We start from the raw sequence: 13,573 nt of genomic DNA on the forward strand, positions 1-13,573 counted from the left end.
ACCCCTGTAGAGTGCTCACCCCATCACTCAAAGGACTGTGTGGTTTAAACATAAATAGAATGGCTATGATGCACTAGTCCCTTTGCCAGGTCCTTGGTTACAGAACAAGAGGAGCTTATGGCCTTGGGAGAAAAATAAAAAGGGCATACAGCTGAAGAAGCTCTACAGAAAGAACAATGTACTGACAGAATCACAGACTTTCCCTTTGTCACAGTCCTCAAAGAAAAAGAGAACTTAATTCTCAGAAAAACCAAGAGGCTCTGAAGTCATGGGGCTTTTATTCACATGGAAGAAAATATTACTCTACATCCAACTTATTTAACTCTGAAAATCTTTATTTTCTAAAAGTTAAAAAAAAAAAGATATAGAATCCCCACTCCCAGGGCCTTCAAATATATAAATTATTAATTCATAGCCTAGGAAAATTTATTATACTAAAAACTTACCACCTCTTCCCAGAATCTAAAATCTAATGATGGTAATATTATTATTATAAACAGTAGCAACAACAACTTCTGTCATAGCTATAAGCTTGATTTTCATTGAGCCTTTCTCTAAGAGGTTTTAAAGCTCAAGTCATCTATATTCCTTACAATTGTTAGCGGCGTGTAGTAGGCCCTTTTTACAGAAGAGTAAAGCATAGAAAAGCTATATAATTTCCCCATGGCTCACAGCAAATTAGATTAAGGGCCGGTGTCCAGACTGTCCAACAACCACCCACTACATGCAACAGACTTGTTACCCTGCAACATCATATTTCAAAAATCCTATGACTTCATCAATTAAATTTTCCACTAGCAAAACAGTTTTGAAAACTCCTCTGGGGAAATGTTAAGCACTTTTTAGCAATACTTTTAAACATTTTAGTTTCCAAAGTACAACAGAAAAAGGCTCTAGATAAAGTTTAATCAGATGTATTATGGCAATCAAGATTAATCCCAAGCTGATATATGATTCTGCCATGTATTTATTAGCTTCTATGTCTCAGAAATGAATACCCAGTTTTCTACATCACACAGGCTAATCTTAATCCTTAACAGTAACAATAGCCATTTGCTTAAGTAATTAAGCTTTATTTTCATAAGTTTTAAAATAATTATTTTGAAAAAATTAATATAAATTAGGCACAAAGTAACATGTAGGTAGCTTTCAACTCAACAAATATGTTATTGTCTCTAATTCTATGGGATCAGAAATGGTATAAATAATGATGAGCTTCAAGGCCATTTTTATTGATCTGCTCTATTCAAGATAGTGTACTATTTTCTTCAAGTATTGCTAAAATGGTTAAATCTTTATTGTATCTTCATACATTTCTCATTGATCATTTTTGACTTAAGCCAATCAACTTGACCAAATAATGTGGAAATTGTGAAATAAATTTATTAAATAAATGTTCACCACAGACTAAAACTGTTTTAGGCATTTTCACCATTCAAATAGAGATCAAATCTATACTACAACACAAATTTGAGTGGCAAAAGATTTTAAAAGATATAATAAGCGTTGGCTAAGAGAATCATTTTCAACACCTGCATAGACATGGCAAGGACAAACTGAGTTTTCTCTAATTGAGACGACTAAAGAGCAATGCCAAAGGTCCTGGATGTGGCAATTTGCGATTTTGCCAGGGATATATTTGAAATGCAAGCACTGAAAGGCCTGGGCATAAAAGTGAGTCACTGAGCTAAGGAGTAAACCTCACTGAACCCACAGCCATATCTCCAGAGACTGAGCCATCTTCCCCATCATATTCATAGATGGGGAATTCATCATTCATATTCAGTTCATCTGGAGGACACTGACAGATGGCTGTCCTCTGACTTGTTATTTCTACATGACCTCATTGACTCCTCAAACTACTTTGTGAAGTAGATACTGTTGTTATTCCCACATATGCAAATTAAGATACCAAGGAAGGTTAAGTAACTTGCCCAAGGTCACACACTGTAAGTGATGGAGCTGAGATGAGGGCCACATCTGTCTGACCCCAGAGCCTGAGCTCTCAACCATCAGCAATCGTGCCACTGAGATTTTTCTAAGTAAATCTGGCTAATGTCACTTCTGAAATCATGTCATGTACCACAGTACAGGTTTTTAATGAATTTATTTATTTTAATGCTTCAGTAATTACATTAGTATTGACTTTATAGACCTCACAGAGGATCTAGACTGAACTTTTTAGCTAAGTGCTTGAGACTTTGGACTGTGAAGTGAGACCACCTAGGTTGCCAGCCCTGTGACCTTGGGCAGATGACTTAACTTGCCTGTATGTCAGCTTCTTCAACCATAAAATGGAGATAATAATAGTATCTGCCTCACAGGGCTATAGTGAGGATTGAATGACATAATAATGTAAAGTGGAAAGTAGGCACTAAGAGTGGAGGTATTATTATTAGAATTATATGGCTTTCTATAAGGAGAATTATTTGCTCTGGTGTTATGAAAATTTGAAGATCTATGAAGGTCTCAGGATATCTTTGCACTCTACCTGAGTTTCTTCATCTCCATTGTTTTTCTTTAATTTATTACCTGGATTTAATCATTGCTTGAACTGCCTCTAGCAATGTAATGAATTTTAATTTAGAATTCCAAGTAAAATCTTATAAAAAGTTTTACATAAAAGATACATATATGACACATACATATTATGTACATATATAAGATATATATTAAGATTAAATGAGATTAAAATGAAATGATTTTAGACAGGAAGGCAAGCAACTATAACCAGAGTTTGTCTAAAGATACAGCTCTGTGCAAGAGGATACTAAAGCCCCTCAGAGAATTTAAACTTGACTTTGGCAAGGATACTTCTCATGTGATGAAGCACCTTGAATTTTTCTAAATATCTTGAAGGTGAATGCTGCAAACCTTTGTCTTTATGGCACCGTACTCAAGAACAGGGCAAATTATCAAACAGATGTTCCCATGAACCTAAATTCAAAATGTTACCAGTCCCTGAGAACCTACACCCCTTAAGACAGGGAGAAGTTAGCCACACTTTAAGTCCTTACCTATCATCAGATCATAAGCTGAGTTGAATTAAGAAATGGCAGTGAGAAACATAGTGATGTGGGAAATACATCAGCAGGGTTTATCAAGAAAAATGGCAGGTTAGCTCCCAAATAAAGAGAACTAAGTGAAATATTCGTAAATGTTAACCTAAGCCAAACAACCTAAAATTTGGCTACATTAAGAAGTTATATAATTAACTACATTTTTTCTCTGACCCACAGATAAAGATAACTACAAATTTTAAAAGAGTCTGCACTCAGGCCACTTTGTACAGATACAAAGTTAAATAAGATATAAATAGCCTGCCCTGTAACAATCATAACCCTCTCACCCTCTCCCCCCCACCTCTCCCACTCCAAACCGTTCTTAAGTAGGCCAGGTCTTTCAGCTTTTAACCAAAACAAACGATTCTTTAAGAAAAGAGCTATGAGTCTTAATATACACTATGTATATTACATACACTATGTATGTATGTATGTATGTACGTATATACACAGTGTATAATATACACTATGAGTCTTAATACAGACCAATGTTTATCACTGGTATTTTCAGTTTATTTTTAGCTTTTACAATGATTTTTCTCAAATAAGCAATTAAACTGCCTTTGCCAATATCCATGGGACTTTGTCAGCCATGTTGTATTTATTGTAAGATTCAGCAAAGAGTTGTCTTGTCATGATCCAATAAAATCAAAAGATTCACCTATTCATTATTAAGGCAACAGCCATTTTGTTATTATTAAGGGATAGGATTTCTAAACAAATTCCTTATTTTAAGAAAATGTATTATTGATTACCCTCTGTTTTGGACTTTCTTTTTCCTTAGTTGAAACAAGACTATGAAATAGAAAGTGACTAAGAGTAGAGATAAACACAGACAATGTACTTTAATAATATTTTTCTTATCCAAAAATAAAAATCACCAGAGGAAAAGAGAATTGGAAAATAGTATCAGTCCCACTATATCTGATACTTCCATACCAGCATGCATGTTTGTTGAGCTGAGTTAGCCAAATTTTAGCTAAAATGTCAAGGAGAAGTGGGCAGACAGAGCCCAAATATACTTAGGCAAGGTAATTTCCACTTTTCTAAATGTAACTATTTAAACATTGTTATGAGATCAGATCATAAATGCTGTATCTATTATAGAGGAAATGAATAGAAATATTGCATGCATGGAGATATTCAACAAATACTACTGGAATTGAATTAAAAATAGTCAAAAACTCAATCTTAGCCATGTAAAAACACAGTACAAATAAAACTGAGAATTTCCATGATTTAAAAAAAATGTTTTTTAATGTTTATTTATTTTTGAGACAGAGAGAGAGGCAGAGTGTGAGTGGGGAGGGACAGAGAGACATGGAGACATAGAACTCAAAGCAAGCTCCAGGCTGAGCTGTCAGCAGAGAGCCTGACATGGGGCTCGAACTCACGACCTGTGAGATCATGACCTGAGGTGAAGTCGGATACTTAACTGACTGAGCCATTCAGGCGCCCCATCATGATTATTATTTTTCAATATGTTTTTATAAAGGGCTTAGGTGCTTCCTCTAAAAACTGCTATGAAAGCACTAAAAATACCATCAAGACTTATATAAGACATAAGGCTTACTTCAAGGCATCCACAGAGAGACAGCAAAATAATAGTGACAGTAAGAAGAGTGTAAACTCTAAGAAATGATGCCAAGAAACTTAAATTGGGGAGAGAGAGAATTTTAACGAAAATAAAAATGTATTCACAATGAAGAATGGCTTCAAACGAGGCTGCTTTCCACTTCCAATCTGTTAATTTGCTACGTTTTGTACCATTCCAAGATTATAGTAACTCTAATCAGACCAGAGCACATTTAATCTGTTGGGTTCTCACGGCAGATGCAAAGTGACGGCAGTTATCCACAACTGTTGATGTGATGATGACTAAGTGACCAAGACCCTCCATTACAATAATGCACCACACTTGTTACAGTGGTGGTTACCGTTTCACTTGGCTCAGCTCTCTTTCTGTTTCTTTCACAAAGTAGGTACGTTGACAAAGTCCCAGACAATTTTGCTACCTGAGTGGTGCCATCTCTCACACATGTACCCTTTAGGATGAAATCAACGTGTACCTGGTGGTGCCCACTGCCACTCACAGCTGGCTGGCAAAGGGTCTATTGAAAGGGCACTGGATCAACACCAGAAATAAAATATATGTGCAATGTTCCTTGATGATTATCACCTGGCTAGACAGGTGGACTGAGTTATGAAATGTGGACTGAGTTACTCTAGGAGAATGAACAACAACAAAAAAAGATCTAATCTAGTTCTTTAATTTCTTCCTCTTCATCCTGCAAGTATCAGAACCGGTGCGCTCCCCTTCAAAAAGCAAACTTCTTCTCCAAGTTTTGGTCAGGAACCCCTCTTTTTTTCTCCACAGCACTGTATGCTCCCCTCATGTAATCAGAGCACTTACCACTGTGTCTCCTTCAGTAGACAAGAATTCCATGAAGGCAAGAACTTTGGCTTTTTTAAAAATCACTAATACTCATCAGAACCTATACAAGGCCAGGTTCATATTAGGGACTTGGGAAATGTTTACTAAGCTAATAAAGAGACCAAGCTAGGAAATCCTATTCTTCCTTCTTTTATGAATGGAGAAATTACAGGCCTTGATTGTACTCATTTGTTCATTCACTGAGTTTCAGTGATGGAGCAGACACTGTGCAAAGTGCTAAAAAATCTGCAATAAAGCAGTAAGCTAAAACATTACAGTGCAATTTGATAAATTTTGCTAAAGATAAAAATATTAAAGTCAGTGAAGGTGGAGACATATTGTACAACCCATCAGAGAAGGCTTCCCAGGAGGTAACACTGGAGCTGGGTTACAAAAGTCAGGCAAACACGTGAGAGGGGGAGATAGACTTTTAGGGAAAGAGTCATGAGAAAACATGGCATGTTCAAGAAATGAAAAGGAGGGGAACCTAGATGGCTCAACTGGTTAAGGGTCGGACTCTTGATAACGGCTTGGGTCACAATCTCATGGTTGTGAGATCAAGCCCCATGTTAAACCCCATGTCGGGCTCCATGCTGAGAGTGGGGAGTCTGCTTGGGATTCTCTCTCTCCATCTCTCTCTCTCCTTCCCCTGTTCATGATCTCTGTCTCTTTCAAAATAAATAAATTAATTAAAAAAAAAAAGAAAGAAAATGAGAGGGACAGGATTGTGACTGAAGCCAGTGCTGGCAAGATAGGTTGAAAGCAGCTTATGCTATTTATGCTATGCTAAGGAATCTGGAATCTGGGCTTTCTCTTCAGTATAATGGGAACTGAGGAAGCCTTTTAAGCAAAGGAGTGATGTGATCACATCTAGGTAGGCATAAGCTGCAATTAGCATGGAACAGAATGGACACATTCAGTAAGGGTTGAGAAACTAGGGACAAGGAGGCTGGAGACCCAGGCTGGGAACATTGACCTAAATTAATGATCCTTAGCTAAATCAAATTGGAGAAAAGGTAAAGCTAAACAAAATAAATATTTCCTTTCCCTGTGATGCTTATATTCTACTTCTCTGGTAGATGCTGTCAACTCCTTGGGAAAATAAACTGCATTTTTCTCTAGAGTCTCATATTTAAATAACAGCATTATACTGTCTTATAGTCATAATAATTTAGTAAAAATAAGCAAATAATGTTCAAACCGAAGGACTTTCCATACCTGAGACACTTTGCCTGTTGGAATCTGAGTCCCCATTACTGGAGTTAGAATTGTTGGAGGAGTTGTTGTCAACCCCTCCCAGGAGGGGGCGCAAGTGGCTTACTGACACTTGTTCAATGAATGATGTTCCATACTTGCGAAAATACCACCATTCAAATATCTAGAATAGAAAAATAATAAACGTGATTATGGTCCTTGTTACTGTCCATGATTTCTGAACACATATTTGCTGTATTTACAAATTACATCCACCTTAAATACTTAATTTTTTATTCCAAGAATTTTGCTTAATTTATTCTAAACATTAAAGTTTAATAAAATTAAAACACCAATTACATTTTATTCTCAGTGTAGTTTTCTCCACTTAATAATGGCTTTCAAGGAAAATCTAGAACTACAATCATGGATAAAAGAACACAGTTAAGAGCTGCTCAATATTATTTTCCTCCAAATTTACAGAATATTCTAATAACAAAATCATCATAGCTAAAGACAACTCCAGAAATGTATACAAATAAGCAAGTTTTAGAAATACGGTTTATGAAATAATCCAATTCTTGGCACCTTACATTCTGATAAAGCCATACCTGCATAAAAATTTTGATAGCAAAACTTTATTTGTATTTTAAAAATAAGTATTTCCTTAGAGAAATGCTGGTTTTACAGAAGGAATGAAAGGCATCCCACTTCTTGTATGGGTGGTACTCAATTACTGAGATACTCTGCAATGTCCCCTTGCTAAGAAGTGCTTTACAAGCACAAGCATCTGTTGAATACTATTAATGTTTCCTAGTTCACCAGCTTACCAATTATTACGTACCATGAATTGCAAAGGAGAAAAGAAATAATTTTCATTAATAAAAGGAAAGAAGCAATAACACTCATATGACTAGGCTGCAATCAGGACTTATAAGCACTGGGAAAGCAAGTGACACCCCCCAAGCCTGCTTCCCTGCCCCTTGGTCCCTCCAGTGAACACTCCCACCATGATTCAAAGCTGCTCTCTCCCACATCTTTTCCTCTCCTCCCTGTCTGATTTGGGATTTGTGCCTTAAGCAGCCGCAAATCATCACACAGAAGAAATTTAAGAATCAGCTATATCCAGAGTCTCACAGGGTTAACTATACCATATTCTTATAATGCAGAATGTGGAACTAACATAGAATTAATCACCTTTATCCTTACTTATTTCATAAGAACAAGATTTTGTTATCGACTCTGGAATGGGCTTTGGGCTATTATTTAAAAATCAGTGTTGTCTTTCATTTGCTCTACTAAACACACACACACACACACACACACACACACACACACACACACTCTTTTAAGGCAGAAAAAATACCTACGAATTATCAGAAGGAGCTATCAGTCAAATCAAATGTTTCCAATTCTAGAACATGAGTTTAATTTAATTCCAAAAAGTTACCCATCTGACTATGTGAATTTTCACATGTGAAGACATTCAAGTAATTTCACCTGGCAGACAGGGGAGACTATGATATGAAAACTAAGAAGGGACAGGACTAGTCTATAACACTTGGAATGCTAGCAATAAGAGATCTTGCTTAACGAAGGAAGAAAGTTCAAGAATAGTAAATTTACAAACCATGAGTCCAGAGAGTTTGTAACCTTAGGCAAGTTATTTTATCTATTTGAACATCAGTTTCTTCTATTATAAAGTGGAAATCATATTCATTATTCATTCTCAAGGTTCCTCAATTTTTACACCCAGGTAAAACATCTAGTTTCAAACCCCATGTAAAAGAAACTAGCTCAGCGCCCGTTGCATGTGTGGTTCTCAAAAGTAATAGCAAAGCTACCATTTATTATATTGATGATGTACATGCCTCCCACGCACAGCATACCTGACATGCTGGTGCACTCCTCTTTCACTTATCTGTGATTCAGGCTAGTACAGCATCTTCTTGTCTGTTGCTAAGTTGTTGGCTAAAAGCCCTAGAAATCATTGTGAAAAAAGGGTACTGTTCACCATTCAGTCCTGACCCCCAGACAAAGCCCTCAAGAGATTCGTGGCTTTGCCTTTATTAGAAGAGAAGACAAGCTCCAAAGGACCCAGAACACTGGGCACAGAACTGGCAATGGCTCTCAGTCACTGTGGGGGAGAGCTTTCGCTGCCCTAAGCCTTTGCTCTGCTTTCTATATTATGCTGCCTGGGCACTTGCCAGGCCTTAGTTCATTGATTCAGTCACATAGCAGGAAGTGCTCCACACCAGGCACAGGCTGTGCTCCAGGGTTACATAATGCAGATGTGGCCCCTGATACTACCAGTCCATGCCACAGATCACAATGCTTCTCACAGGTTGCTCCTGACATAGCCCATACCCATCACAAAAACAAGACAAAAAAAAAAAAAAATAAATACCTTGGAACTCTAGATTTCTCAGTTTCTCCAGGAGAATCACAGAATGTCAGCACTAAAAGGGACCCTAAAGGATCACGTACAGTCTCTATTTACAGATGAAGAATGAGGAATGACCAAAGTCCCACAGCAAATTAAGTAGCTGTTTAGACTGAAGCCCCAGTTCTGTACCCCTAATCTCACCAGGGCCCTGTAACAAGACACCTTTTTCTAACTCTAGTGCGCATCGAAACACAGATGTAGCCTAATCATTTCCCTTTCCAAATCTTAATTTCCCAATGCCTCTGACTCTACTGTCCCTTTGCTTTCTTAGCTATTAGAATCAATACAGAAGTAGTCTATCAAACAGGACATTCATCCTAAGGTATAAGTGATTCATATTGGTGAGGTATTTCCATTATAATAGGAGACAGACCTTCCACCCAGTATTTCTAATGCAGGAATAACAGATCTCAGTAAAGACTGGGTTATTCATGCAGCTGTTTGGAGAGAAAAAGAGGGTCTGCTCAGGTCTGTTGTATCACAGTAGTAGATGGCTTCTTACCTATTACGATCTTTCTTTATACCATATTAGAGTGCCTAGTACCCTAGGGCAGAGACTCTAATATGTATTCAAGGAACAACCAGTAAAAAGAAGTAGGAAAGGACTTGCAGCCATGAACTTCAAACCAAGTCTTCTAATCTGGGGCTAGCATAATAATCTGCCCCTTATCCCAAAACATGACAGGCTTTGGGCCAGCACCCCACAGTATTTTTAAATAGCTGCACAGATCCAAATGGGCAGATGGTGTTATTTAACACACACATATCTGGTGTCACTTTGAATACTTCTCTCTGGTGCATAACCTACAATGTAAACAGCAGAGCCCTTATAAACAAAGTTAGATTGTAAAATTAGTGGGCTTAAGCTTAAGCTTAGTGGGCTTGTCACAGTGGAATAAAACTGGTTTTAATCTGATAACTATAAAATTAAAATATAAATTTACCATTTCATAGTCTCAAAAATATAATCCCTCTAGTGCTTTTTCCCAACTCATGCTTCACCCCAAAGATTTTACAGATCAAGTAAGATGAGAACTAAAAAGCATCAACTGAATTGGGCATTTAAATCAAAAGTAGCCCTCCCATCTAGCTGAAAGTTCAAAACGTAAATACACTTCATGATGGCAAATTAAGTGACTTTGTTTGGTTCTCTTGATTCTCTGGGGCTCAGTTATCTAATGTGTATAATAAGGTCACAGTAAGCACTCAGTTAATGTTGGATGGATACACAGATAAATGTTCACTGGATGGATGAATGGACAGGTGGACACTTAAATGGATGGATGACAAGGGCTCGCCTGGTGATTTAATGAGAGATAGTCTAAATCAACAGCAAGACCAATGAAAGTTTTTGTGTTCTTTTTGTTTGTTATAAAAAAAGATAAACTTATCCATATTTGTGGAAGAGTAAAGAATCTAGTGAAAAGAGAGACACTAAAAGATGCAAAAGAGTACAAATGACCAAAAGGCATGATGCCAGGAGCCCAGAAAGCACATACACCCTGCCTTCAAAAGGCAACCTATCATTTCTTGCTCTGAGACAGGAAGAAAAGGAAAGATGCATGCATAGAGGGGAACATTCTACTTTGAAAAGTAGGGTGTGATGTGAGCTGTTTCACATGTCAGAAGGTAACAAAGGGATAAAGTGGGTGACACTGATCTCACTGCAGATGCAGGTAAGGTTTGTCTTCTGAGAATAAGGAAGGGGGGATGCCACTGTGAATGTGAGAGTGGTCTCAGGGGCTTGGATCCAAACTCTGCAGGACAGAAGTGCCAAAAGCTATACTTGGGACCCAGATCATATTTAAAATAAAGACCCATTTGTGAAGGACCCAGTTACCAATGTCTTGTGGCCGCCTCCTTACTGTTTGGCAGAAGCAGAGAGGATGACCAAAAAGCACTGGGACTAGGGCTGGAGATTCCAGTTTGGCGCTGATCTATGGTACAAACTTGTTGCATTTTCTCCCACAGGGAAGCAACAAAAATCTGGCACAGGGACAATCAAACAAGACCCTTCTGTCTATCTTGCAAACCTAAAAAGCTGAGTGTTTCCTGAAGATGCCTAGGTTCTTCGGAGCCAATAAGCTGTCTTCTTGAACTGCATGCTCTCTATATGAAATACTTCTCCTTGTGAATCAGGGACTTCCCTATACCCTACACCACACTTAAAAATGCTTCAAGATTCCCATAGAGCAGCACCTTAGTAATTCCACACCAATTCCATTAACCCACAGGAAATATAATGATGTCTCAGGCTGAAATTGGCTACGTGCTTCTTAAGGATTAAAGTAGGTAATGATATCACAGGAGAATAGATACAGAGATGATGGAGATTAAAGAGGAAATCTGAAACTTTCCCGCAGACTACTCCCAAATGGAAAGACTGCAAAATTGACACCTGCTGTAAGTGTTCAGAAACATATCTGATGGTGAACAGTTTTTTGGCAAAGGGGGATCTTCAGGGCTTAAACAAGATAAATCAAGGCAGTGGGCATGGATTATATAATATACATAATCTTTTCGTTTCTCAAATATATCCTTTTCTCTGTACCCACTAACCCTTTCAGAGTACCCCTCATTTCCACATGACAGACTTTTTTTCCCCTTTTGGCTCCTGTTATGTTCTGTTTAGGAATACTGATGTGCTATGGAATGGGTCTTAGCTTCCCACTTCCTTGGTCTCAGCCAATCCCTTCTCAGTTACTATTCCCTGAAACAGCTGAGAGGGGCTGTGTGAAGAACTGGTATTCATGCCCTTCGACCCCCCACTTCCTGGCCACTGATCACCAAGGCTTTAAGAAAAGAGAGAAGACAGAGAAGTGAGGTTCTTTTCAAGGTCAACAGTCAATGATCCATCCCCATCTCCATGCCTGTTTGTTCCCAGAATGAGATTTTTCCACTGTAGCATTAGAGGGGAGGGTCACTCTCCTGAGGTAAAGTCATGAAGACTACCGACCTTGGTAGAAGCCATCCTGCACCATGTGCCTCAGGCCCTGCCAGGTCATACTGTGATGGCAGCTATTCTCAAGGCCCTTCTAGAGATTCTGATTCAATTGGTCTGGAGTGGTGGTCAGATCCATCACTTTAAACAAGTTCCCCAGATAATCCTGACACAATCAGTTAATTCATCCTTGCACTGGAACTCTGTGCTTTTAACAAATATTTTATAACAATCTACCCAGGCATTATATTTACCAAAACAGAGATATAAAAACAAAACAAACAGACAAACAAAACCACAGATAGGGTCCCAGTCTTTGTGAAGCTTCTATTATAGAGAGGACAAAAGCAATAAATGATGACACATAAAGTATCATTATAAACTGTGGTAAAGGCTGGTCCCTATTCCAGACTGGCCAAATATGACCCAACCCACAGCCAACTGGATAAAGAAAATAATATCTCCTCCAGAGAAGCTTGTAGTCTCCCTCCTTCTCTCTTTCTTTTCTCTTCTTTTTCCTTATTCTTTTCTTTTCCTTCTCTCCTTCCTTTCTTATCTACCTGACCCATTTCTGTGGCTCTGTTAAAATGAAAACATCAACTGTTAGATACTACTGTTATCCACCTTCTTAATCAACACCTTTATGAGAGGCAGACTAGTATTATGGCAAAGCAGTGCAAATTTAAATTCTAGTCCTCACTCCACCCTTATGTAGCAAAGTGACCTGAACAAGTCATAAGCTTTCTGGATGCCTAGTCTATAAGTCTTTACTGGTTTAAACTGGATGGCTTCTACCTGCAAGGACATGGATGGAACTAGACTCTATTATGCTAAGTAAAATAAGTCAATCAGAGAAAGACAAATACCATATGATTTCACTCATATGTGGAATTTAAGAAACAAAACAGCTGAACACAGGGGAAAGGAAGGAAAAATAAAATAAGATAAAAACAGAGAGGGAGGCAAACCACAAAAAACTCTTAACTATAGAGAACAAATTGAGGGTTGCTGGAGGGAAGGTGGGGGGGATGGACTAAATGTATGATGGGTATTAGGGAGAGTACTTGTGATGAGCACTGGGTGATGTAAGTAAGTGATGAATCACTAAATGCTACTCCTGAAAGCAAATAAAGTTAACTGTATGTTAACTAACTTGATTTTAAATAAAATCCTGAAAGAAAAAAAAGTGATGAGCAGCAGACAGAAGTCAAAGGTGATAATTCATGAGTGACTTTGTGAAACACTGGGCATATGCAATGCTTATGTGTTGATGTTTGATGTTTTGTTTTGTTTTTTAGGTTTATTTATTTTGAGAGAGAGAGAGAGAGAGAGAGAGAGAGAGAGTGTGTGTGTGTGTGTGTGCACACGTGCACACGCAAGCAAGCAGGAGGGGACAGAGAGAGAGAGAGAGAGAGAGGGAGAGAAAGAATTCCAAGCAGTCAGTGCAGAGCCCCATGTGGGACTCGAACTCAAAACTGTGAGATCATGACCTGAGC

At 38.0% G+C, this 13,573-nt stretch overlaps 1 protein-coding gene across 11 annotated transcripts in view; it reads right to left on the reverse strand.

The window, feature by feature from the left end:
• The window catches only part of ST7 (suppression of tumorigenicity 7), a 247,719-nt gene that overhangs the window by 100,503 nt on the left and 133,643 nt on the right, over positions 1-13,573 (reverse strand). For all 11 annotated transcript variants that reach the window (XR_008296703.1, XR_003425965.2, XM_027075326.2 and 8 more), the window contains exon 3: positions 6,715-6,874. Coding sequence is in view for 9 of the 11 variants with exons in the window: in XM_027075326.2 (XP_026931127.1) it covers positions 6,715-6,874 (160 nt within the window). In the remaining 2 variants the exon portion in view is untranslated. The remainder of the gene's footprint in view (positions 1-6,714; positions 6,875-13,573) is intronic.

This window comes from Acinonyx jubatus, chromosome A2 (assembly GCF_027475565.1).
Source record: "Acinonyx jubatus isolate Ajub_Pintada_27869175 chromosome A2, VMU_Ajub_asm_v1.0, whole genome shotgun sequence".
Classification (NCBI taxonomy): Eukaryota; Metazoa; Chordata; class Mammalia; order Carnivora; family Felidae; genus Acinonyx; species Acinonyx jubatus.